Source organism: Thalassophryne amazonica, chromosome 4 (assembly GCF_902500255.1).
Source record: "Thalassophryne amazonica chromosome 4, fThaAma1.1, whole genome shotgun sequence".
In the NCBI taxonomy this organism is placed as follows: Eukaryota; Metazoa; Chordata; class Actinopteri; order Batrachoidiformes; family Batrachoididae; genus Thalassophryne; species Thalassophryne amazonica.
The window spans coordinates 79,847,360-79,875,342 of record NC_047106.1 but is presented as its reverse complement, the minus strand read 5'-3'; the positions used below and the strand labels follow the sequence as shown (position 1 = coordinate 79,875,342).

The 27,983-nt window shown below is 42.5% G+C and overlaps 1 protein-coding gene across 1 annotated transcript in view; it reads left to right on the top strand.

Annotated features, from left to right (window-relative positions):
• Positions 1–27,983, top strand: part of zgc:158328 (uncharacterized protein LOC567225 homolog) — a 215,016-nt gene that overhangs the window by 54,676 nt on the left and 132,357 nt on the right. The window contains 2 exon segments of the mRNA XM_034168130.1: positions 12,120–12,242; positions 25,075–25,197. Of these exon segments, the coding sequence (XP_034024021.1) occupies positions 12,120–12,242; positions 25,075–25,197 (246 nt within the window).

Sequence of the window (27,983 nt, the reverse complement as noted above, 5' to 3'; positions counted from 1 at the left end):
GTGCCATGTTGCCGTTGCCATGAGTGAAGTAAGTGTCATGTTGCCATTAGCATGAGTGAGAACTGTATTGCATTTGATGTCTTCCACCACGTCTCTGTTTGTGGGTGTGTAAAAATAAAAGCACCTGCTTGTGGCAGAATGCAGAAAAGACATGTACTTACGTCATCCATGAATTTTTAATGTATTTACAATTATATTATTTACTGACACTAAACTTACTAAATAAAATCATGCACACAGGCATGCAGGCTTCTGATATATACCACCCCTTGCTGGAATGGCGTGTGAGTCCAGAATGTAATTATCAACATCCATTGTTCAGTGTTGTTAGCTAATATCCATAGTTTCTCCAACAATATTAGTCCTGTCAATGTTCTGTTTTGGTGGTGTTCATCCTTGATTCAAAATACATAATTATATCAAATGGCAAATGTCAGCTCTCCACACATAACACATTACAACCACTAATTACACAGTCCACCTCTCTAAAAATAAAACTGAAACATCCTTGTCACAGTGCGCAGACAGGGCACATGACAGCTCATTTTCAGTTAGGGTTAGAGAACAGTTTTATCTTCCCTTAAAATTTGCTGCAGGCCAAGGATCTCAGTGTAGTCCTCCTGTACATGTATATTTAATTCATTCAGGTATTTGCATGTGAGGTCCATTTTGTAAAATATGAAGCTTTTAATGCCTCCTTTCACTCAGAAAATATTTTTCCTACAGTGGCCACAACACACCATCCTGTTATTAATACATCACTGCAGTCGACTGGTGATGATATGTACAGGCAAGTTGGATGTACATGCATTGTGAGCCCTCTTAAATCATTCCTGAGTGTTGTGTTCTTTTTACAGCGCTAGACAGAGCTAAATTTTAGACATAGTTCTTGGTGGTCTAAGGCACAAATGCTTTCTGGAATGGGACAGTATTAATACACTTGCTTTGCACCAGACCACAACTAATTTCGAAGACCAGCATGCCCATATGAATACAAGTGATATTGTCATTTAGAGAATGCAAGCCCTGGGTGCCAAATGTATTACTCTATTAGTTGAAACTAGGAATGATACTTGCGCTACACTGTGTGTTGCTTTGCACAGGTTGGAAAATAAGGCCTTGCACTTTGTCTAGTTACCTAAAGTATTGACTGGATGTGGGGTTGACGTTGTGACAAATCAGAGGTTACTTAAAGAGACCTAGATGAGGCATACTACTTGCATTGTGTGAGAATGTCAGCTCTGACAGGTTTGCTCAGCCAATGAAGAGCCAGGAAACACCAGAATTAAATAATCAGGGGCAAGTAGAGCAGGCAGACATGAAAACATGGAAGCCATGCCCTCCAGGAACACATTTGGGCAGCCCTGCTTTAGAAGAAACTCCAGGCTTCAATGTTGGGAAAGTGTAGTGACACGGACCCACAACAGGGGGCGTAAATGAACGGACAATGAAAGAGTCGAATATGAACACTTACTGTCGTGAATGAGCACAACCACAATACAGAGGAATATAAAATTTTGCAAACAGTCAATCACAAAGGTGACGTGTGGGCAGGCTCGAGGATAGAAGACGTCTGTCCTGAGAAGAACTGGAACCACACGATTTCCTCCGCCACCGAACGTGGAGAATACTGGAGCCGCCAAGTCCCGAGTCCCCAGGTGGCCACCGTCTCCGAATGTCGGATCTGGTACTGCTGGCGAGGAGCAGAAACAATAAGATGTGGGTGTGTGTACACCCAGTAACAACAAAGGTGGAGATTCCACCTCAAATCCAGAACCCTGGCACGTGCAGTGTTAGTGAGTACTTATCAAAGTTTGGTGTGGGGAGCGAAGACGTCAGCCCTCCACGTACCACAAACCCAGCCTCCAGCTGCAAGCACTCACAGAACCGACTGCAAACAACACAAAAGCAAAAACTGTCTGTGAAAGACAAAACAAACGGCTGAGCAGTTTGCCTTCACAGGTCGAAGATATCTCGGCAACGAGGTGGAGATGACGTCCGGGTTTTATAGAGTAGCATGATGAAGTGTAGATGGGTGACAGCTGTCATGAGATGATGAGTGACAACTGTCACCCCCGGCTGTGTCCGTGGCGGCAGCGCCCTCTCGTGCCTGAAGCCCGCACTTCAGGCAGGGCGCCCTATGGCAGTGGGCCAGCAGTACCTCCTCTTCTGGCGGCCCACACAACATTCAAGATGAAATGACTAGATGGACTAGGCTATTCCTATATACCCTCACATTTTTAATGGAAGTGTATAGTGGTTTTTGAGAATGCGGTTTGATGTAAAATGAAAAACAAGCTCAACATGTTGTGTTAAAGCCATATTTGACTTGGTGCATCTTTTTGTTATTTCTTTCTGCTTCCTAAAAGAGGTATTTCCAGATTTAGTTTTTTGTTTTCTGCTTTCAGTCTGTGTGGCATCTTGATTATTATGTCAGCTGACCTTTAGCTAATATGGGGAGCTCATTAGGGCTCTCAGAATCAGTGTGCTTGTATAAGAGGGTGGAGCGTTGAGGTTAAAGGCTTGGGCCAGCTCTCTGGGAGTTAATGAAAAGTGCAGAGTCTGGTTATTTGAGTTACGTGCATGTCAGCTTTCAAAAGTAGATCTCCTGTGGAGAAGGAATGTGCTGAATGCTGCACTCTTATAACTTTAGGCTAGTATAGGCCACGGCAGGGTAAAGGGCCAGGAGGTGAGCCCTGGAGATCTCACAGGGTAATGAACACTGTCACTCTTTTTTAAGAAATAGACGTCAACAAGCATCTGCCACTTGTCTTAGAGAAATATCAACAATTTGATTTCATATCATTGCAGTCATGGCTCATTGTCCGTCAAATTAAGAGTCAAGGTTAAAAAATAATAATAATACATGCACATACACATACACCAATGAAAACAATACCTCCACTTGCCACTTCGCTGACGTGCAGAATAATAATGATATTTTCTCGTGTAACGTTAACAAAAAGGTATGTTCTATTGATTTACTCCTCCTTTGGGGATTAAAAAACCCTGAAAGCCTTTGTTGACTGTACTGTCTCCAAGAACGTTTCTCCAAAGAGGATGTCTTGTCAGGGTGATGTACTGATTTTGGAAGATTACAATTCCTCTTTTTTGTACACTGTATGTTTTCCTGACTTTGAATTTTCATAAAGAATAACCCCAAGGGAGGTATTGGAATTCAGGTTTTGTTGGACCAGTATATTAGTAAACCCTGCTTATTATTTATTTATTTGCTTGTTTTTAAAGAGGTATAATTTCAGTGTGATATTTAGCTGCAGTCCTTAATATTTGTTTTTAATACACTGTATTTGCATGATGATAAGGTCTGCAACAGCAGTATGGTGGATTAGTGGTTAGCACTGTTGCCTCACAGCAAGAAGGTCATGGGATCACTTCCTGCCTGTTCCTCTCTGGGTGGACTTTGCATGTTCTCCCCATATTTCCATGAGTTTCCTCCACCTGCACCGGCTTCCTCCTCCATCCAAAAACACAGGTTAGGTGAAGTCAAGTCAAGTCGAGAGCATGCCCTTGCGTTGTGTTTGCTGCATTTGCAACACCACAGAACCGCCCCTGGTCCTGGATGGCAATCACCCAGCCAGAGAACCACTCTTACCATTTAAGGTGAACTGATAACTTTAAATTGACTGCTGGCATCGGCTCCGGTGACCCTTAATTGGAATAAGCGGATAGAAAATGAATGAAAAGGTGTACAATATATCTCCTTTAGCTTTTCTAAAAATTATGGCGGCAACATTTGCCTCCAGGCAGTCAACTGGTCCATCCCCACTCCTTGAAAGGATCCATCTGTCAGTCACATGCAGCGCTGCATCCTCATCACTGTGGCACCTGTATCCTGAACCATGCCCACATCTCCAGATGCATGTTTAGATAATCCTGCCTGCCCTTGGAAACCAAGTGTGGGTGTGGCCTGGAAAGGACATATGGCGACCCATCCTTGGTTTCTTAGGTCCTGCAGAATTTGTACTTGGACCCCCGAGGAATGGTTTAATAGCAGCCTAACAATGTCACCCACATTTGCAGTGTTGTTTTATTTGTTATTGCTGCTGAAGAATGAAGAATACTATTGTGCCTTATAGTCATCACTTAAACCCAGCCAGTGGTCATTCTGGGGCAATTTTCTCAGATTGAGTTGCTGTAATTCCATGTTATTATCATGCAGTGACTGTGCTATTACATTGCTTCCAATTCATTCTGTTGACTGTTTGTTCGAAGTGACTACTTAAGAAGATGATTTTTTTTTTCTTTTTTATGTACCTAGCTATGTGCAAAGACTTTCTCAATCTTTTATGTGACACAGTGGCTGACTGGAGTGTCTGTTTAAAAATTCAGTTGTTCCGTACATGCCTCTCCCCCCCCCCACGGGTCTCATAGAGTGATTCCGGGAATGGACCACCAGGAGAATACATTCATCCAGCACATTAAAACCTAAAACAGCAATCGTTGTCAGATTTTTGCCACAGGGACTTTGGAACACATCCACATTGGCTTTGGATTTTTGGCAATAAATATAACTGGATGTGCTTTAGATTAACATTGTGCATAAATACCTGAACACCAGGTATTTATATGAAATATGAGATATCCCGTTACTAAGGAACAAAGCAAATGCTTAATTGTAAACTGGTGCTTCTTTGATGACCAGATACTTGTGCTTTACAAGAGCTTGAAGGACTTATGAAAGGAATAAGGTACATATACATTTTTCATGATTCCTTAGTCAACACAGATTGCCAAACAGCTGTTACTATAAAATATCCCACCTCTCATGCCCTCTCCCTTTGTCTGCCTCTTTAAGATTTCAGTTTATGCAAACCAAGGGATTCAAATACATAAAGTTACAGAATGAAAGAAAGCGTACAAGAAATGTAGTGGGTGCACCTCCCACCACCTTGATAGGTGACCGCCATGTTGCCAACTCACCTGAGATCTTATGCAAAAGCTCCCTAGATACATACTTGTAAAATGTGGTGCTGAAAGGTGTATACACACACACAGCTGGTGATAGGTCTGAAAACATAACCCCTGTTGATTTGTGAGATTGGCAACTTTTTATTCTGCTCTGTTGCATTTGTTTACCTCTTTGACATGGGATACCTGTGTAAAATGGTGATGCATTTATTTTTCACTGCTTTCTTATGAAACTAAAATAAAATGCACAATACTTTATGTCCAGTCACCATGACCGTAGTCTGTGGGCCATAATGTTGTCATACTTGCACCTCATTGGACAAATCCTTGTGAACAGGATACGTTCATAACAATACATGGAAACCACATACACTCAATAGTGATAAATAGCACTAAAAATGGTTATTTGGCTCGTAATCATAGGGGGACCACTTTTAATGCTGTATGGCACAAAAAAAGTGGTTCATGGGGATCCACCAAAGTGGTTCATAGGAGAACCAATTTCGTGCTGTATGGCTCCTTTAGGTGCAACAATGTATCCAGAAAGTATTCACAGTTCTTCACTTTTTCCATATTTTGTTACGTTACAGCCTTATTACAAAACGGATGAAATTAATTCCCCCCTTCCAAGAATTAAACTCACAACACTCCATAATGACAACATGAAAAAAGTTTTTATATTTTTTTATTTTTTTTTTATTTTTGTAAATTCATTAAAAATAAAAAACTAAGAAATCACTTGTACATAAGTATTCACACTCTTTGCTCAATACTTTGTTGATGTACTTTTGGCAGCAGTGACAGGATCAAGTATTCTTGAATATAATGCCGCAAGCTTTGTGCACCTATCTTTGGGCAGTTTTGCCCATTCCTCTTTGCAGCACCTCTCGAGCTCCATCAGGTTGGATGGGGAGCATCAGTGCACAGCCATTTTCAGATTTTCAGATTTTCCTTTGATATCTTGTCTATGTGCTGAGAGTCACTGTCCTGCTGAAAGATGAACCATCACCCCAGTCTGAGGTCAAGAGCACTCTGGAGCAGGTTTTTATCCAGGATGTCTCTGTACATTCCTGCATTCATCTTTCCCCAATCCTCACTAGGGATGGGTATCGAGAACCGGTTCCTTTCGGGTATCATTAACAAATTATTTGATCCACCAACATCAATAAGCTTTTTGCTTAACGATTCTGTTATCGGTCCTTCAGAGTGGCCGTTGTTTTGGGGGGTGTTTGTCAGGAAAATGATAATTTCTCTACATTGATTACAGACCCTGCAGCGGGTCCGTAATCAACTTTTCTGCAGCGCGGCTTTGCTTTGAACCTTGAACCAATCGAAGCAGTGGTTTGCAGATTGAAGCAGTGCTTCGATCTATTGCTTCGTTTATTCTTTCTTTCTTTCGCTTAATTTTCCCTCAGTAAAACCCTAAAGAGCATACGTCTGTGAGTATTATTTACCTTTTTTATGTTAAACCGACCTGTTATGGTCTTCTGAAACAGTTGATAGATGTATTTTATAACTTAAAAACGGAAGCGATGCTAACGCGTTAGCATGTCTATGGCATTTTCAGTGTTAAAAGTTAGCATTAAGCAGTTGCAGCTGTCATCACGTTCGGGTGCATTTGTTTTCAAATTGTAATATTTTTTAAATTTATTTTTGTTTATATATTAATAATCTAATGATTATTATATACAATATATACTTATTATATACAATTTTAGAGAAAGAGACAAAAAGAACCTGAATAGAAACACAACAGAAAATATAAAAGCAACTAACAATGAACATAAATAAATAAATAAATACATACATACAGAAATAAGTGTTTCCTGTGGACACCTAGTGACTCTTACACCTCCATTTCATCCCTGTCTTATTTAAGGTTAATGACAGTTTGTTTCGGTCAAACCATATTTTCAATGTGTTAATTTCTTCAGTGATTTCCTCCAGAACTATCAGCCAAACTAGAAAACTGCTGCATCCTAGTAAGAGCAGAATACTACTGGAATGAATTTGAATAAGGAAAGTTTTTTTTCGCACCTAAATGGATGCTGCACTCACTGCAGTTTATTGTTTGGAATAGTCCCAGATTGCATTTCAGAGCTTCTAGAATTGAAACATTTTTGTGCAGGTGGTGTTGGGGTGTAATTTTGAGTTTCAGCTTTTTTTGTTTTTCACCACTTTCATCCCTGAATATGTCAATCGTGAGTCACTTTTGTGCGGATTAAAGTTACTAACTTGGAGTCCTGTTTTTTGCGAGAAAGAAACGAGAATCGTCCTCTGTTCTGTTCACACAGCTCCAAACACTGCACGGCTCTCTGCCGAGTCAAGTTAGAACGATAGAGTCCAGTCGGAATTAATAACTTCAAAACGAATCACCGTTTTGTTTATTTTTATTTATGTCCAGAGATCAATGATACAGTGACCAATTTCATATTTATTTACTTTAAGACTCAATGAAATGCATAGAAAACCTGTAAAGCCTACTTTTAGTACAAAATTCACGAGGTATCGATAAGGGAATTGATAAGGAATCGGATCGCAGAATCGATAATGGCATCGATATCGATAAAATCTTATCAATACCCATCCCTAATCCTCACTAGTCTCCCAGTTCCTGCCACTTAATAAATTTGCAAAGATCTAAAAACTTTTTTCACATTGCCTTTATGGGGTATTGTATGTAGAATTTTGAGGGAAAAAAAAGAATTTCATCCACTTTGGCGTAAGGCTGTAAGGTACCAAAATGTGGAAAAAGTGAATCGCTGTGAATACTTTATCTGTGTTTACAGTCCAGTCCAGTTCGTTATCTATGTGGACTCCCAGGTACTTGTTGTAAACCACAATGTCCACCTCTGTTTCACTGATGGTAACTGGGTTTGGAAGGTCTTCCATCTTCTGAAGTCCACCACCAGCTCCTTCATCTTAGATACGTTGAGCTGCAGGTGATTGAGTCAACACCACTCCACAAACCTGTCCACCACACTCCTGTACTCAGCCTCCTGGTCACTGCTGATGCACCCCACAATGGCAGAGCTGTCCATAAATGTCTGCAGGTGGTAAAACTGTGACCAGAACCTGAAGTGTGGATTGTGAAGAGGAAGGGAGACAGGACCATTCCTTGTGGTGACGCCATGCTGCCCCCGTGCTGCTCTTGATGGTATCGGATGTAATGTCCCGAAGCCTCGCATACTGTTGACGGCCTGTGAGGTAGTTGGTAATCCAGGCCACCAGTGGAGCCTCCACCTTCATGTCATGTAGCTTATCACTAAGCAAGTCGGGCCGGATGGTGTTGAATGCACTGGAGAAGTCAAAGAACTCTCACAGTGCTGCCTGCCTCCTCCAGGTAAGAGTACGAGGTCTCTTAGATAATAAACCGACCCTTTTATTTTTTTTTTAACTATATGGATTTGAATGACATGCGATTACACCAATCATGCTTGAACCCTCGTGCGCATGCGTGAGTTTTTTCACGCGTGTCGGTGACGTCATTTCCCTGTGGGCAGGCCTTGAGTGAGATGTGGTCCCGCCCTCTCGGCTGAATTCCTTTGTTTCACACGCTGCTCGAGACGGCGCGCGTTGCTTTATCAAACTTTTTTCTGGACCTGTGAGGAATATCCGAGTGGACACTATTCGAGAAATTAAGCTGGTTTTCTGTGAAAAGTTTAACGGCTGATGAGAGATTATGGGGTGTTTCTGTCGGTGTAAGGACTTCCCACGGAGCGGGACGTCCTGCAGCGCTTCCAGGCGCTGTCGTCGGCCTGTTTCGAGCTGAAAACATCCTAATTTAAGGCTTAATTCACCCAGGACATCGTGAGAGAACAGAGAAGATTCAGAAGAGGCCAGCATGAGGAATTTATGCGGACATTCCACTGTTTAAGGACATTTTTTTAATGAAAGACGTACGCGCAAATTCGCTGAGTCGTTTCCGTGACGACTCGGCAAATCTGTGTGCGCCGTGACAGGAAAAACACCTCCGTGTTGAAAACCATTTGTAGAATTCAGGCGGCTTTTAATGGCTTTCAACAAGTGAGTAACTGAGAAATTGTTTAACAGCTTGGGCATGTTCCAACTTGCCCGTTAAGATTTCCAACGGAGGTGTTTTTCCTGCCGCGACCCCCCGTGGTCGGGTCCAGCCCGACATGCGACTCTGCCCGCACGTTCTTTCATTACAAAATGACCGTTAACAATGGAATGTCCGAATAAACTCCTCATGCCGACTTCTTCTGAAAGTTCTCTGTTCTCTGTCAACTTACTGGATCAACAGAGCCTGAAATGTGGAAGTTTTCAACTTGAAACGGCGAGACGCTGCCGCCTCGAAGCGCAGATCGCCATCAGGCGCCGTGGACCGTCCTTAAAGCGACACTACCAGACCAAAATCTCTCATCAGCCGTTAAAATTTTTACCGAAAACCAGCTGAATTTATTGAATGGTGTCCAATCAGTTGTGCCTTACAGTTTTGAAAAAAATTTTATCAAACAAAGCAACAGTCTCTGAGCCATTCCTAAACAATGAAAAAAATCGACGAGCGGGTGGACGACTCCTCACTCAAAGACTGCCCACAGGCGAATGACGTAACCGACAGGCGTGAAAAAACTCTCGCATGCCCACGAGGGTTCAAGCATGTCTGATGTAATCACACGTGATTCAAATCCATATGGTTTTTGAAAAAATAATAAGGTCGGATACTTTTCTAATAGACCTCGTAAACTCTGTGGTGCATGAAAATGATGGCATCCTCCACTTCCCTGTTGGGGCTGGTACTCAAACTGCAGGGGGTTCAGCAATGGCAGAATTTTGAGGGGATAAAATGAATTTAGTGCAGTTTGGAATAAGGCTGTAACATAGCAAATTGTGGAAAAAGTGAAGTGAAGTGAGAGCTGACATTTTCCGTTTGGTATGCTTACGTATTTTCTGTCAAGGATGAACACAACCAAAACTGAACATTGACAGGACTAATATTTTTTGAGAAACAACAGATATTAGCTAACAACACTGAACAGTAGGTGTTGCCAACTACATTACGGACTCGCATGCCATTCCAGCAGGGGGTGGTAAGTCATCTATATTATAATAGTCAAGTGGCCTCTGTGTGCGCGAGTACCTGTGTGTGTGTGTATGGTTTTGATCATTCAAAAACCGAGGAGAGTTTGGTATGTTTTTGTATTTTGGGTCAAGGATGAACACTGAAAAAACAGAAAGTTGATAGGACAAATATTTTTGGGGAAATTAGCAATTTTAGCAGACAAATAAACAGTGGACACTGTGCTGCAATGCATTATGGGAGTTTGGGGTTTTAAATGTTGTATTGTGGTTCATGTTAGTTTAACAGTGTTGTTAGTGCTATTGATTCATTGTGTTTTTGTAGTTCAGTTGGTTTAGTCAGTTTAGATAAGTGCTGTTTTGCTGTCACCATGAGTGACTTAAGTGTTATGTTGGCACCATGAGTAAATGTATAGTGCGTTTAATGTCTTCCACCACCATCTCTGTCAAATTAAAAGCATCCGCATACAGCAGAATGCAGAAAAGAAAACAGCTGTGCGTATGTGCAATTTTAACCACACACAAACTGGGGAGAGCTGCCGTTTACCGTTTCGATCAAGGATGAACAGCGCCATCAGAAAAGCTACATAGATTAGATAACAACACTGAACAATGGACATTAATATTTACATTCTGGACTCACACGCCATTCCAACAGGGGCTAGTAGATCATCTATATATTAAAAGTGTGAGTGTGTGTGTGCGTGCATGATTTTATTTAGTAAGTTCAATGTAAGTACAAAATATAATTGTAAATATGTTACAAATACATGGATGGCACAAGAAAGTGAAAGGATAGTACTGATGATAATAATAAATATAATAATGACAATAATAATAGTGTGTATATGGTAACAAGAACCTAAACAATTTATAAATTCATTAAGACAGTTAATTACTGTTTAAAAATTATGTAATTAACAGGAAATAAAGGGGCTGAGTTCTTCAAAAACTGTTGAGGTCTAAGGTTCTAAAAACATTCTGGACTCACACACCATTCCAACTAATTAGAGAAACTTTGCATAATTTATTAACACCCCTGAAAAATGTCAGCTGACTGTTTTATAAACACTACCCAATCTAGAGCCCGTGGATCCCCACAGGCAACACAATTGTTTTTACTTTAATTTACATTCTGTTTAAAAGAAAAAAATATTTCAAGGTAATAATTTAATGCATGGCTCAGGTAGGCATTTGTTAGTATTATAACCAACACACAGGTACTAATGAAAAACTCATCACAACAGAACTGTAACAACTTCTTACAAATCAATGCCATTTAATTGTGGTTGACCCATTAGCCTGTTTCAACATACCTTACTGCATGGGGAGCTAATCCCAGTGGTTGACACAACAGAAATACTAGAAAAGAAAGGTACAACTCATCCTTGGCATCAAAAATATGGATATGGTCATTGACAACTACTGGACTGACCTATCAGAGCAAAGAACTGCAGTGGTTGCCAGAGAATTGTTGCTGTGCCACTCCATCGACAGCTGGCCTCACGAAGTCATACATACCTTAGTGATGACGACCAACTGACTGAAGTTGGCGGTAGCTACATCATCTACTGGAGTGGTTGCAGTAAGCAAGAGTCTGATTTGCTCTAAAGTTTCTGATTATCCATAAGCCTGTTTGCCTCTGGAAGGGCCACATTTCCTGACAGTATTTCAGATTCTTCTCTGGAAAAACAGTTCTGTCACAGTCATCAGTGCCTATCCGATGCTGCTGCCATTTTTGCTCACAATAACGACAGCTGATAGCGTATGGATCCTCATGCTTTTTTGGTACAAGTTGTTCACCAGATGCCCTACCTGACACAGCTCCTGATGTAGATGCACACTGGGGCACAGCTGGCTTTAAATTGGGGACCTTCTTCTTGGGAGGAAAGAGCCCTGCCAATGTACCATTGTCCTACTAGATGCTGAGAAGTGAAAAGAAACTCAGTTGAATTTTTACTCTTTTTTTCTTTGCTGAAAGAAGAGAACCTAAAGCAAAAACAAAAAGCCTGCAAAAATGCAAAAAGGACAGATCAAAGGAGGCTACACACATCACACATTGTGCCATCACTATTAACTTAGACTGTGCAATACATTTGATAATCTATCCTTTTTAATAATTGTTTTTTTTTTTGTTTTTGTTTTGTTAGATGTTAATGAATGTGAAATCAATGATGGCGGCTGTGAAGGCTCTTGCTGCAATACCATTGGTAGCTATTACTGCAAGTGTCCTGACGGCAGAAGATTGGGGAGAGATGGCAAGTCATGTCATGGTAAGATGGACTAACTACATCCTTGACAGGCTGCCAGTCAATCATAGGGTTGATGCACATATAGTTAGATAAACTCACACCGGTTACTTTTAGAGTTTCCAATTCATGGATTCTGCATGTCTATTGGAAGTGGAAACAAGCCAGAACACCCGGATGGAACCAATAGAAACATGGGGAGAATATGCAAACTCCTCACAGAAAGGATCAGGTCATGTGCTGAACGTTGTTCTTTATTGCTGTGGTAAAAGGAGTGCATATACAAATAAATTTATGTTTCAATGAAAGACCAATATTTACATTTTATATTAAAAGTTCACAGTGTTATGATTAAGTATTCATGATTTAAAATCTCAAAATTTAAAATCTCCTCCTCCAACATAAACGCACTTGTTGTTGTTCATTTGGCCGCTCCCGGTTTTGTTCGGGGTTGCCACATTGGTAACAGGCACAAGTTTTATGCCGGATGCCCTTCCTGACGCAACTCCAGTTTTAGCTGGAGAAACACACACAGCCGCTGGTATTCCAAAGAGGTCTCCCATCCAAGTAGTAACCAGATCCTGCTCTGCTTAGCTTCTGAGATCTGACGGGATCAGGCTGACACAGAGCAGACCGGCTGCATCCAACATGAACACACTATTATCTCCATATTAAACACTAACTTTGCCATTATTATTATTATTATTATTATTATTATCTCAATTTAATGACCTTTGTCCTGCATCTTGTCACACTGGCACGTACATAAAAAAGTTAATGATGCCATTGGGGAGTTTTAATGATGAACAAAATATTTGTGTTTGCATTTAGTGTTTCTCTCCAGAATTCATCATGTGTAATTTTACGGTATCTTGATTTCATGCCTTCCCTAATTTTTAGGAGATTCTACTCAGTACAGTACATTACTGCCACCAAGTGTTTATGTGCGCTGTAGTACAGGTGCATGCTAATGCATACTGATATAATAAACACATTTCTGCAGTGACAGTGAGTAATCAAAATGTCAACAGGGTACAGTAACACACACACACACACACACACACACACACACACACACACACACACACACACACACACACACACACACACACACACACACACACACACACACACACACACACACATTTCTGCCTTATACAGTCCACAATGACTTTGGTGTTGCCATTCATTCATGCCACAACTAATGCAAGTTTAAAGAATCGCAGCAGTGATAAGGATGACTGCAGGCCACAGCAGGAAGCTGCAAAACATTTAGATGAATACTTATCCACAATTTCTTTGTGGTTGTTGTCAGATTATCAAAGGTAGAGATAAGGACAGCTGAGCACCACGATGCACTGAATTTCCAAAAGTCCTCTGGACATAACCCTCTGGGCAGTATAGTGACCAAGCAGTCAGTGCTCTTATTTCCAGAGTGGAAAGTTCCAGGCTCTTGACCACCCCTGTCCATACTCCATGTAATGTGGAGTTGTGTAAGGAAGGTCATCCGACATAAAATTTGTGCCAAATCAACATGCAGATCTATATTGGTGTGTGGCAACTCCGAGTGAAAAACGAAGAAGCTGAAAGAACCTTGTCCTTTCATGGTGTTGTGTGTGAATTTGCAGTAGATGCATTATCATATTAAATTGCCTCATGTGCTGCAGGTTATAGATTTTGTGTTTGCAAGCATTTTCTTAATTTACAAGATATCTATCTATCTTCAAATGCACACAACTAATTGTTGTGGGACTCAAGCAGGTGTTTTTTTGTATTTGGATTTGGGGAGTGTGTAATTCCACTTTGCTATTTACACAGTTTTTAATCTGATTATAGAATAAGGCACAGGGGGCAAACATCATATTTTTGTTCAGGGCGCTGCTGCAGCACCTCCTCCTGCTGACCGTATGCCAGAAACAGACATTCCGCTGGTCGTTCAACGAACCCCCCACCTTCCCCTGAAGCATACATAAGCCCTCCGGAGCCGTACGGCGGCTGTGTGGAGACGTGCACGGACTTCTTGATGCAGTGCTCGCTCGTCTTTTCACAGCATCCCGTCATGTACGCAGCAGACGCTAGCCGGGTGGCTTATGTGATCAATTTGCTTCGAGGAGAGGCACGCGCCTGGGCTATGGCACTCTGGGAGCAGAATTCACGGCTCGTAACGGTTTACACTGAGTTTGTGAGGGAGTTCCGACAGGTGTTCGACCACCCTCATAGAGGCGAGACCGCTTCAAGTGACTTTGGTGGTGTCTGGGAATCACAGGGAGGAGATAGTGTTTTTTGTAACACCTTCTACCTCCTGAGTGATTTTGGGTTTTCCATGGGTGTTGAAACACAATCCCCGGATTGATTGGCCGTCTGGAGTTGTGACGCAGTGGAGCGAAACCTGCCACCGGGAGTGTTTAGGATCCTCGGTTCCACCCGGTGAGATAGCTAAGGAGGAGGTCAAAGTCCCGCCCAATCTGATGGCGGTGCCATGTGAGTACCACGATCTTGCTGACGTCTTCAGCAAAGATCTGGCACTCGCCCTTCCCCCGCACCGACCGTACGATTGTGCCATCGATTTGATTCCGGGCGCTGAGTACCCATCCAGCAGGCTGTACAACCTCTCACGTCCGGAACGCGAATCAATTGAGACCTACATCCGGGACTCGTTAGCTGCCGGGTTGATCCGGAACTCCACCTCCCCGATGGGTGCTGGTTTCTTTTTTGTGGGTAAAAAGGATGGCAGACTCCGTCCATGCATCGATTACAGAGGGCTGAACGAGATCACGGTTCGCAACCGATACCCGTTACCTCTGTTGGATTCAGTGTTCACGCCCCTGCATGGAGCCCAAATATTCACCAAACTCGATCTTAGGAATGCGTACCACCTGGTTCGGATCCGGAAGGGAGACGAGTGGAAGACGGCATTTAACACCCCCTTAGGTCACTTTGAGTACCTGGTCATGCCGTTCGGCCTCACAAACGCCCCTGCGACGTTCCAAGCTTTGGTTAATGACGTCTTGCGGGACTTCCTGCATCGGTTTGTCTTCGTATATCTAGACGATATACTCATCTTTTCTCCGGATCCCATTTACGGTTTTCACGGACCATTGGAACCTGGAGTACATCCGGACCGCAAAGCGTCTGAACCCCAGGCAAGCCCGCTGGTCGCTGTTCTTCGGGCGTTTTGACTTCCGGATCACCTACCGCCCCGGGACAAAGAACCAATGATCTGACACCCTGTCCCGGGTGCATGAAGAGGAGGTCAAGACCGAGCTGTCAGACCCCCCTGAAACCATCATCCCCGAGTCCACTGTCGTGGCCACCCTTACCTGGGACGTGGAGAAGACCGTCCGGGAGGCCCTGACACGGAACCCGGACCCGGGGACCGGCCCGAAGAACAAGATGTACGTCCCACCAGAGGCCAGAGCTGCGGTTTTGGACTTCTGCCATGGGTCCAAACTCTCCTGTCATCCCGGAGTGCGCAGGACCATGGCAGTAGTCCAGCAGCGCTTCTGGTGGGCGTCTATGGAAGCGGACGTCCGGGACTACGTCCAGGCCTGCACCACCTGTGCCAGGGGCAAGGCGGACCACAAGAGGACCTCAGGACTCCTCCGACCCCTACCGGTGCCTCATCGCCCCTGGTCCCACATCGGCCTGGACTTTGTCACGGACCTCCCACCGTCCCAGGGCCACACCACCATCTTGACGATAGTGGACCGGTTCTCCAAGGCGGCCCACTTCGTGGCCCTCCCGAAGCTCCCTACGGCCCAGGAGACAGCAGACCTCCTGGTCCACCACGTCGTGCGTCTGCATGGGATACCAGCGGACATCGTCTCAGACCGTGGCCCTCAGTTCTCCTCTCAGGTCTGGAGGAGTTTTTGCAAGGAACTGGGGGCCACCGTGAGTCTCTCGTCCGGGTATCACCCCCAGACGAACGGACAGGCAGAGCGGGCCAACCAGGAGTTGGAGCAGGCCCCCCGTTGTGTTACTTCCGCGCACCCGACGGCCTGGAGCACCCATCTGGCCTGGATCGAGTACGCCCACAACAGCCAAGTGTCGTCTGCCACCAGCCTCTCCCCGTTCGAGGTGTGTTTGGGGTACCAGCCCCCATTGTTCCCGCTTGTGGAGGGTGAGGTCGGTGTGCCCTCGGTCCAGGCCCACCTCAGGAGGTGCCGCCGGGTGTGGCGGACCGCCCGTTCTGCCCTGTTGAAGGCCCGGACGAAGGCCAAGGCCCATGCAGACCGCCGGCGTTCCCCGGCCCCTGCATACCAGCCTGGGCAGGAGGTATGGTTGTCGACAAAGGACATCCCACTTCAAGTGGAATCACAGAAACTGAAGGACAGATATATCGGACCCTTTCCCATCACCAAGGTCCTCAGCCCGGCCGCAGTGAAGCTACGGCTGCCAGCTTCACTGCGGATCCATCCTGTTTTTCACGTGTCGCGGATCAAACCATACCACACCTCACCCCTCTGTACCCCCGGACCGGCGCCGCCTCCTGCCCGGATCATCGACGGGGAGCCGGCTTGGACCGTGCGCCGGCTCCTGGACGTCCGTCGGAAGGGCTGGGGGTTCCAGTATTTGGTGGACTGGGAGGGGTACGGACCCGAAGAACGCTCCTGGGTGAAGAGGAGCTTCATCCTGGACCCGGCCCTCCTGGGAGACTTCTACCGGCGGCACCCGGACAAGCCTGGTCGGGCGCCAGGAGGCGCCCCGTTGAGGGGGGGGGGTCCTGTTGTGTGGGCTGCTGAAGAGGAGGTACTGCTGGCCCACCACCACCAGATGGCGCCCTGGTTGAAGTGCGGGCTTCAAGCACGAGAGGGCGTCATAGCAACCGGGAGTGACAGCTGTTACTCGTCATCAGCATCAGCTGTCCACTCATCCACATCATCACACCACCTTAGGCCGGACTGCAACTCCACCTCCCCGCCGAGAAATCAACTACCAATCAGGTAATTTTCTCTGCTGACTCAAAACATTGAGTAATAATCTGAATTTCTTTGCAGCTGTTTTCCTGTGGTGTGTCCTTATCTGTGGGATTGGCATTTGGTGTGATCAGCGACGGCTTCGCTTCACACCCCAACCAGATAAGTATTTAGACAGGAGCTGCACGAGTGTGTGATTGGAGGTGGAGGTTCTCCCTCCTTACTGAATACAGACTATGGGATTACTGAGTGTGCGACCTCACACTCATCAGGACTGTCTCTGTTCTCTGCCAGCAGTACCGGGTCTGACTGCTGAAGACAGTGGCCACCTGGGGCGCAGGGCTTGGCGGCTCTGGTGTTCTTCAGCTCCGTTGGCAGTGGAAGCTGTGTGGGATCGGCTCTTCTCTCGCCAGGCGTCTTCTATCGTCGAGCCTGCCCACACGTCACCTGGTGTATGATTGACAGTCACTATATTGTTATTGTCTGTACGTCGTTGTGCGATTCACAACATTAAATTGTTACTTTTGGCTTATCCATTGTTCGTTCATTTACGCCCCCTGTTGTGGGTCTGTGTCACGACACTTTCACAACAATTTATTCTATTTAATACTGAAGCAACTGGTTTATTTGGGTCACAGTATCACAAAGCTGTGTTCCAGCCATCACTACGTGTGGTTGGAACCTGAAATTCACCCCCTTACCCGTGTCTGTCATTGCCAAGTTTTGATGTGCAATGATTATATTTTTGGCAATAAATAAATAAAGTTATACCCAATCAGAGCCTGAAGTTAGATGTAATCATTGTGAAAGTACACTGTCAAACACTACGCAATCCAAAAACGTTTAAACATATTTTTAAAATTCAGGTGTTTGTGATAAATCAAGATCCACAAAATGAGAATCATCAGATTTAATTCTCTTTTTTTCCCTCAAAATTCAACACACATTACCCCATAATGCCAATGTGTAAAACTGCCCAAAGATAGGTGCCCCAAGTTTGTGGCATCATATTCAAGAACACTTGAACTTGTAATTGTTGCCAAAGGTGCATCAACAAAATATTGAGCAAAGGGTGTGAATACTTATGTACATGTGATTTCTTAGTTTTTTTATTTTTAATAAATTTGCAAAAGTTAAAAAAAAATCATGTTGTCATTATGGGGTGTTGTGAGGGAAAAAATTATTTGTTGCATTAATAAGGCTGTAACATAAAATGTGGAAAGCATGACGTGCTGGGAATACTTTCTGGATGCATCGTATGTGCATTTACAAAACTCCTGCCAGTCTTGTGTTAAATGAATTCTCAAAAATGTAATTGAACCGCAGAAATCCTTCTACACATCTCTGAGAAGGGGTTCTATTACTGGTAAATTCCACTTACACTAATTTTGGGAGCATGTGAAAGACATTAACAGGCTTTAGCATAAACATGCTTGAAAATGGTTTATATGAACTACTTGGTAAGTTATTTGACCTCAGAGGAAGTAAAAAATTATGGTAGCATTTCAGACTTGAATAAACCAAACCACATGTTCTAAGAGGCACCCTACCCAACACACACACACACACACACACACACACACACACACACACACACACACACACACACACACACACACACACACACACACACACACACACCTGCTCTGTTATCACATCTATGATACAGTAGCTGGAGTGCTAAGGGTTAATGAGCTATAAAGCCTGAGTGTTGGGGTGCAGTGATGAGTCATATAGCTTTTCAATTCAGTTCAGTTTATTTTGTTTGTATAGCCCTAAATCACAACAAAGCTACCACAAGGTGCTTCACAAAAGTAAGGTCTAACCTTACCCACCCGTAGAGCAAGCACACAGGTGACAGTGGTAAGGAAAAACTCCCCCTGATGATATGGAGGAAGAAACCGCAAGCAGATCAGATTTCACAAAGTTTTACTAAGCTGAAGAAACAGACAACAGGAAATCAAACAACACAACTTTACAAAAGCAAAAAAGATTAATTTGATGAGAAGTCCACTCAGTTGTTTGCACCATAGGCAGTGGTCATCCAGGCTTCCTCATGCCATCAGTGGGCCTGTTCCTGTGCCAGCGTCCATTCCAAATACAGACTGCACAGCTACAGCTCTGGCATCTCACAGGCAGTCTAACACCCTGTGGTTTGTAAGCTTCTGAGCTTTTGATCCTTGTGTTGCTGATTGTGTGTGGTAAATACTTATTTGCAGCAGTAACATACAAATAAATTATTTAAAAAAAATCATACATTGTGATTTCCGTTTTTTTTTTTTTTTTTTAGATTAGTCTCTCACAGTGGACTTGCACCTAAGATGAAAATTTCAGACCCCTCCATAATTTGTAAGTGGGAGAACTTGCAAAACCGCAGGATATTCAAATACTTATTTTCCTCACTGTGTATATATATATATATATATATATATATATATATATATATATATATATATATATATATATATATATATATATATATATATATTCAAACTTTGGTGAAAATATTTGGCACTGTTGACTGTTGTTGTCATGTCCTTTTGTCTGTGGTTATGTCTTGAACTTTGGCTATTCTGGCCCTATGACTTCCAGCGGTACTGCTGTTTTTTTCTATATTCATATGGTTATAAGCAAGGGAAGCTGGTATAGTTTATTCTGAAATACATTTAATACATGTGGCAGAATTAAAAAAAAAAAAGAGTAATTGTGGGGTGTGCCTCATTATAGCTTTATGTTCAGCAGCTGCCCTTCTTCAAAGTTTGTTCCTTCTTTGTTTGGATTTAAGGACCTCAAAATGAACAGTGACCCATGTTTTCCATGAAACAGCTTCAGAATGATTGGCAGTGCCCTGATGTGGAATTTTAAATGTGGAAATTTTAAATAAGAGGCTAGCAAATAAAATTCAAGATCACCTTCACACGGTGGAAAATGCTAGCTAGCTGGTGACTTATTTTGCACATAGGTATTTTGTACACTATGGAAGAAGCCTGACATATTTTGCACTCTCAGTACAAAATAAACACCCTATCATGTTGTTTGCTTCCTTCACAGTGATGACTTATGTCGCTTGACCCCCAGGTGAGGTAATTCAATAGTTTGAATCACTCTTCCAGATGTGAAATCTTTGACCAGTTTTCCATGTGGTACTCCATCAGAAACTGCCACCCCAGACAACACAGCTCTCAGATTTTGACACCGTGATAATGAGTCAATTCTCTGACAGACAACGGACAAATTCATAACCACACTTATTGGTCACATGGAGTCACCAATCAACCCATCCTCAATGGCTTTCAGCTCTGAGAGGTAACTGGGATACTATGGAACCCACACAAGCAATTAAAAATTAGTGACATGTTTTAGATACACTATGAATTTCATCTGAACAGACATCATGTGTAACAGTCAGTTCAACCAATATGCTGAAAAGCAAATGTGCGGAAACACTTATTTTTTCCATGATATCTGTGTTTTTTTTTTTCTGTTTTTCTGGTACTATTTTAGTTGCCCTTTCATGATTTTCAAGTCATCACAAACCACAAAGAGAACCATTGCTTTGTGAAATTGTGCACACATTAAGATCACAGGACCTATTATGATACTGTAGTGGGGCCAAAAAGTATTTAGTCAGCCCTTGTTTGTGCAAGTTCTCCAACTTAGGAAGATGAGAGAGGTCTGTAATTTTCAACATAGGTACACTTCAATTATGAGAGACAAAATGAGAAAAAAAAATCCAGAAAATCACATTGTAGGATTTTTAAAGAATTTATTTGTAAATTATGGTGAAAAATAAGTATTTGGTCACCCACAAACAAGCAAGATTTCTGGCTGTCACAGACCTGTAACTTCTTCTTTCAGAAGCTCTTCTGTCCTCCACCTGTTACCTCTATTAATGGCATTTGTTGGAACTTGTTATCTGTATAAAAGACACCTATCCACAGCCTCAAACAGTCAGACTCCAAACTCAACAATGGCCAAGACCAAAGAACTGTCGAAGGACACCAGGAAGAAAATTGTAGATGTGCACCAGGCTGGGAAGAGTGAATCTACAGTAGTCAAGCAGGTTGGTGTGAATAAATCAACTGTGGGAGCAATTGTAAGAAAATGGAAGACATACAAGACCATTGATAATCTCCCTTGATCTGGGGCTCCACGCAAGATCTCATCTCGTGAGGTCAAAATGATCATGACAACGGTGAACAAAAATCCCAGAACTACACGGAGGGACCTGATGAATGACCTGCAGAGAGCTGAGACCAAAGTAACAAAGGGTACACACTACGCAGAGAGGTACTTAAATCCTGCAGTGCCAGGCGTGTCCCGCTGCTTAAGTCAATACATGTCCAGGCGCGTCTGAAGTTTGCCAGAGAGCATATGGATGACCCAGAAGACGACTAGGAGAATATCATGTGGTCAGATGAAACCAAAATAGTGTTGGGAAGGTGTCGTAGCACGGACCCACAACAGGGGGCGCAAATGAACGGACAATGAATTGAGCCAAAAAGTAACAATTTAATGTTGTGAAGATACACAGCGAAATACACAGAATTAGCAAAGTCAGTTGACACCAGGTGACGTGTGGGCAGGCTGGAAGATAGAAGACCCCCGACGAGAGAGAAGCCGCATCCCACACGGCTTCCACCACCAACGGCCTGAAGAACACCGGAGCCGCCAAGTCCCGAGTCCCCAGGTGGCCTCTGTCTTCGGCTGTCGACCCCTGGTACTGCTGGCAGAAAGCAGAGACAAGATGAATGAGTGTGAGTCCGCACACTCAGTAATCCACAGTCTGTATTCAGTTAGGAGGGAGCACCTCCACCTCCAATCACACACTCGTGCAGCTCCTGGTTAACCACTTATCTGGTTTGGGGTGTGAGGCGAAGCCGTCGCTGTCACACCAAACGCCAATCCCACAGACAAGGCAAAACACCAGGAAAACGGCTGCAACAGAAGTTCAGATTAGGACACAACGTATTAGTCAGCAGAGAAATTACCTCTTCAGTAGTCGATTTCTCGGCGAGGAGGTGGAGTTGCAGTCCGGCCTTTATGGTGATGATGATGATGATGATGATGATACGAGTGACAGCTGGTGCAGAGGATGAATGACAGCTGTCACTTCTTCTGGGTCTGGCGCCCTCTCGTGCTTGGAGCCCGCACTCCAAGCAGGGCGCGCTCTGGTGGTGGTGGGCCAGCAGTACCTCCTCTTCAGCAGCCCACATAACAAATAGAACATTTTGGTTTTAAAAACTCAACTTGTCATGTTTGGAGAAGAAGAATGCTGAGTTGCATTCCAAGAACACCATACCTACATGGGGGTGGAAACATCATGCTTTGGGGCTGTTTTTCTACAAAGGGGACAGGACGACTGATCCGTGTTAAGGGAAGAATGAACGTGTCCATGTATCGTGAGATTTTAAGCCAAAACCTCATTCCATCAGTGAGAGCGTTGAAGAATCAACGTGGCTGGGTCTTCCAGCATGACAATGATCCCAAACACACTGCTCGGGCAATGAAGGAGTGGCTCCGTAAAAAGCATTTCAAGGTCCTGGAGTGGCCAAGCCAGTCTCCAGACCTCAACCCCATAGAAAATTTGTTGCGGGAGTTGAAAGTCCATGTTGGCCAGCGACAGCCCCAAAACATCACTGCTCTAGAGGAGATCTGCATGGTGGAATGAGCCAAAATACCAGCTACAGTGTGTGCAACCTGGTGAAGACTTACAGGAAACGATTCACCTCTCTCATTGCCAACAAAGATTATGTTACAAAGTATTGAATTTCATTTTTGTTATTGACCAAATACTTATTTTCCACCATAATTTACAGATAAATTCTTTAAAAATCCTACAATGTGATTTCCTTGATTTTTTTTTTTTCTCATTTTGTCTCTCACAGTTGAAGTGTACCAATGTTGAAAATTACAGACCTCTCTCATCTTTCTAAGTAGGAGAACTTGCACAATCAGGGACTGACTAAATACTTTTTTTTTACTGTATGTGGTGCACTGAAGCACAAAGGCATTGAATTTTGTCAGTTAATTAATCATAGGTATGTTTTGGCAATATTCTCATGGTATGATAAGATATGAAAAGTTAAGCGCTACATTCTGTGCATAATCCTACGAATGCCACACACATGTGCAAGTTGCATTTTGCTTAAATCATTAATAACCGTGCTTTGCATTTTGACTAAGGTTAGCGTTAGGGATGGAATAACCATGATAATAAGGACAAGACGGCTTACCACTTTTAATTTTCTCTCTGATAGTCTGTCATCTTGGTGTTGATGACATCGTCATTGCCTCTAGGTGGAAAATACAGGAAATACACATAGCATCCATACAAACATATGTACAGTGCATCTGGAAAGTATTCACAGCACTTCACTTTTTCCACATTTTGTTATCATACAGCCTTATTCCAAAATGGAGTAATTCATTTTTCGCATTAAATTCTACTCACAACATCCCATAATAACAACATGAAATTTTTTTAATTTTTTGCAAATTTATTAAAAAAAAAAAACATTTGGCAGCAATTACAGCCACAAGTAATTGGGGCATTTTGCCCACTCTTCTTTGCAGCACCCCTCAAGCTCCATCAGGTTGAATGGGGAGCGTCGGTGCACAGCCATTTTCAGATCTCTCCAGAGATGTTCACTCAGATTCCGGAAACCACTCCTTTGATATCTTGTCTGTGTGCTTAGGGTCATTGCCCCGCTGAAAGATGAAATGTCACCCCAGTCTGACGTCAAGAGCGCTCTGGAGCAGGTTTTCATTCAGGATATCTCTGTACATTGCTGCATTCATCTTTCCCTCAATCCTGACTAGTCTCCCAGTTCCTGCGCTGAAAAACATCCCACAGCATGATGCTGCCACCACCATGCTTCACTGTAGGGATGTGTGCCTGGTTTCCTCTAAACATGATGCCTGGCATTCACGCCAGAGAGTTCAGTCTTGTCTCTGACCAGAGATTTTGTTTTTCATGGTCTGAGAGTCCTTCAGGTGACTTTTGGCAAACTCCAGGTGAACTGCCATGTTCCTTTTACAAGTTGTTTTTTTTTTTTTTAAAGAATTTGAAAAAATTTCATAAAAACTTTTTTTTCACAGTGTCATTATGGGGTATTGCGTGTAGAATTAGAGTAAAAAAAAAAAAGAGAAATTCATCCATTTCGGAATCAGGTTTTACATAACAACATAACAACTTGTGGAAAAAAGTGCAGCGCTGTGAATACTTTTCAGATGCACTGCATGAATATGAATGACTTTTTCAGGGCCTTTTTTTTTTTGTCATTTTACTAACAATAGGCTGGTTGTGGGCGTAACATGAAATAAACCAATCATGGTGTCATCTGTCATTTCCTTTTATGCTAGGATGCACTGAGATCTGGGACATTGCTATGGGCAAGTAAAGAGGTTTTCTGACAGGTTAACAAATCTGTGCGTAACGTGTCAAACTGGGTGTGGAGAAGCCCTCTCCTAACCTCCCTGGGTTGACACAGTGAAGCAGTAAGATGAGGTTTTGTATTCTTCCATTTATGATAATCTTTATTTTGTTTTATTTTTTATTTGGTTTCTCTGTGTTGAAGCAGAGAGTTCTCTCCTCACAAACCATAAAGCTTATCCATATATTATGAGGCATAAATAGCAAGAAAATTGTACACTCTATTTTAGACAGTTTTTGGTTGTCTATGGTACAATGGCTTTCTGCTGCCTTACTATAGCAATATACCAGCTCTGCAGTGGACCATTTTAAGAACAACATATTCATGGATAGCACAAACATGTACATAGCACTTGCAGTAAAACTGACATCTGGGAATAACTGGGAACTAGCAATGACACTTGTAATACACTGTGTGCTGTTTTGTGCAATGTGGAAGATAAGAAGGATGCTTGTTTTCATTACCTATGTGTGTGATTATGTGCACGTGTGCATTTGTCTTCAGATGTCAATGAGTGCGATGAGCTCAATGGGGGATGCCAGCAGGCGTGTGTGAACACACCAGGGTCTTATCACTGTGAGTGCAGGGAGGGCTTCCGCATGCATGCTGATGGTCGCACTTGCATTGGTAAGCACTGAACACATCTTTCTTATGTCGTTTTCCTCAATACTGAGTTGCTGTTGCACCACATTGATAATACCAAATGTTTCACTTACGTGGAATGGACAGGTGCTATATTTCTGTATTTCAGGTCAATTCATATACATTTTATTTGCATAATTTTACTTTATAGAATATGTCAGGGGCTGTCCACAATAACTCATACCTTTCATCTCTGAAATTCAGTTTACAGTGATGATAATTCTATGAACATGCAAGGTTTGTGGTAGTTGTCCGGAAACATGATAATAACACCAATAATACAAATACTACATATTTAAATTTGTAATAATGTTTTATTTAACGTGGGGTGATATTGTGCATACTCCCCAAAAAAGCAGTTTTGTGTTTATATGTGTAGAAATTCTCCTGCTATATTGATGATGATAATAACAACAGCTATAACAATAACAACACCAATAATAATAATACTAAGACTAATAACAATAATGATGTCACCACCACCACTACTGCTAATCATAGTGATAATATTATTTATAATAATAATAATAATTATAGTACTAGCAGTAATAACAATAATAAGGATATCGCTACTACTAATAAAATAAGAATGTAGTTACTACTACTACTACTACTACCACGAGTAAGAATGTTATCACTACCACTATTATTACTACTACTAATAATTACAGTATTAGTATTACTACTACTAATAGTAGTCATAATAATGATGACGATGACAACAGTAACCACAGCAGCAGCAGTGATAATGATACTAATCATAATAAGATCATCTTAGAGTTCTGTGACATACACCACAGAAGCTGATATGTGAACGCTGGCTTACTATTCTTACATGTGCGCGAAAGATAAGCCTGCTTTCTGTGTTCAAGCTTGTCTGACGTAATCGCACGTGATTCAAATCCATATAGTTTTTAAAAAAAATAAAAAGGTCGGTTTCTTTTCTAATAGACCTCGTAGTTAAACTTGTATTTATGTATTTCTTATCACTAAGAATTATATGATGGTATTGAGTGTGTGTGTGTGTGTGTTTGTGCGCGTGTTTGTGTTTTAATTTTACTTCGTGGAGAGAATTTGTACTACCCCAATTCCAATGAAGTTGGGATGTTGTGTGAAATGTAAATGAAAACAGAATACAATGATTTGCAAATCCTCGTCAACCTATACTCAGTTGAATACACCACAACTGGGAACTGAAGACACTAATTGTGAGTGTCATGACTGGTTATAAAAGGAGCATCCCCAAAAGGCTCAGCCATTCACAAGCAAACATAGGATGAGGATCACCACTTTGTGAACACCTGCGTGAAAATGTTTCTCAATGTTCAATTGCAAGGAATTTAGGGATTCCATCATCTATAGTCTATAATATAATCAGAAGATTCAGAGCATCTGGAGAACTTTCTACACATAAGATACTTGTTGAAAACCAACATTGAATACCCGTGACCTTCGATCCCTCAGGTGGCACTGCATTAAAAACTGACATCAATGTGTAAAGGATCTTACCATGTGGGCTCAGGAACACTTCAGAAAACCAATGTCAGTTAACACAGTTCATCACTACATCTACAAGTGCAAGTTAAAACTCTACCATGCAAAGCGAAAGCCATACATCAACAACATCCAGAAACGCCGCCGCCTTCTCTGGGCCTGAGCTCATTTGAAATGGACAGACGCAAAGTGGAAAAGTGTGCTGAGGTCTGATGAGTCCACGTTTCAGATTGTTTTTGGAAATCATGGATGTCGTGCCCTACGGACATAAGAGAAAAAACACCATCCAGATGATTACCAGCGCAAAGTTCAAAGGCCAGCATCTGTGATGGTATGGGGGTGTGTTAGTGCCCATGGCACGGGCAACTTACACATCTGTGATGGCACCATCAATGCTGAAAGGTACATCCAGGTTTTGGAGCAACACATGCTGCCATCCAAGCAATGGATTTTTCAGGGACGTCCCTGCTTATTTCAGCAAGACAATGCCAAGCCACAATCAGCACGTGTTACAACAGCGTGGCTTCGTAGTAAAAGAGTGCGGGTACTAGACTGGCCTGACTGCAGTCCAGACCTGTCGCCCATTAAAAATGTGTGGCGCATTATGAAGTGCAAAATATGACAACGGAGACCCCAGACTGTTGAACAACTGAAGTCGTACATCAAGCAAGAATGAGAAAGAATTCCACCTACAAAGCTTCATCAATTAGTGTCATCAGTTCCCAAACACTTAGTGAGTGTTGTTAGAAGGAAAGGTGATGTAACACAGTGGTAAACATACCACTGTCCCAGCGTTTTTGAAACGTGTTGCAGACATCCATTTCAAAATGAGCAAATATTTGCACAAAAACAATAAACTTTATCAGTTTGAACATTAAATATCTTGTCTTTGTGGTGTATTCAATTAAATATAGGTTGAAGAGGATTTGAAAAACATTGTATTCTGTTTTTATTTGCATTTTACACAATGTCCCAACTTCACTGGAATTGGGGTTGTAGGTACAACTGAAAATGCTACATAAATAAATGTTATTATTATTATTATTATTATTTTCCCTTTAGTGTGGCTGGCATACTGGCATATTATGTTTCTATGCTTTTTACTCTTTTAATACATTTTATTAATTATTATAGTGGGCCGCGGCCTCAACGTTATCTAAATTCTGGGTCTTTTAGTGAAGCTTATTGCTAGTGGCCGGCGATCACCTTAGTATTTCTTGTTTTTCTTGTTGCTTAATGCTGACAAATTACACTGTATTATTGTGTTTCTGATGCTT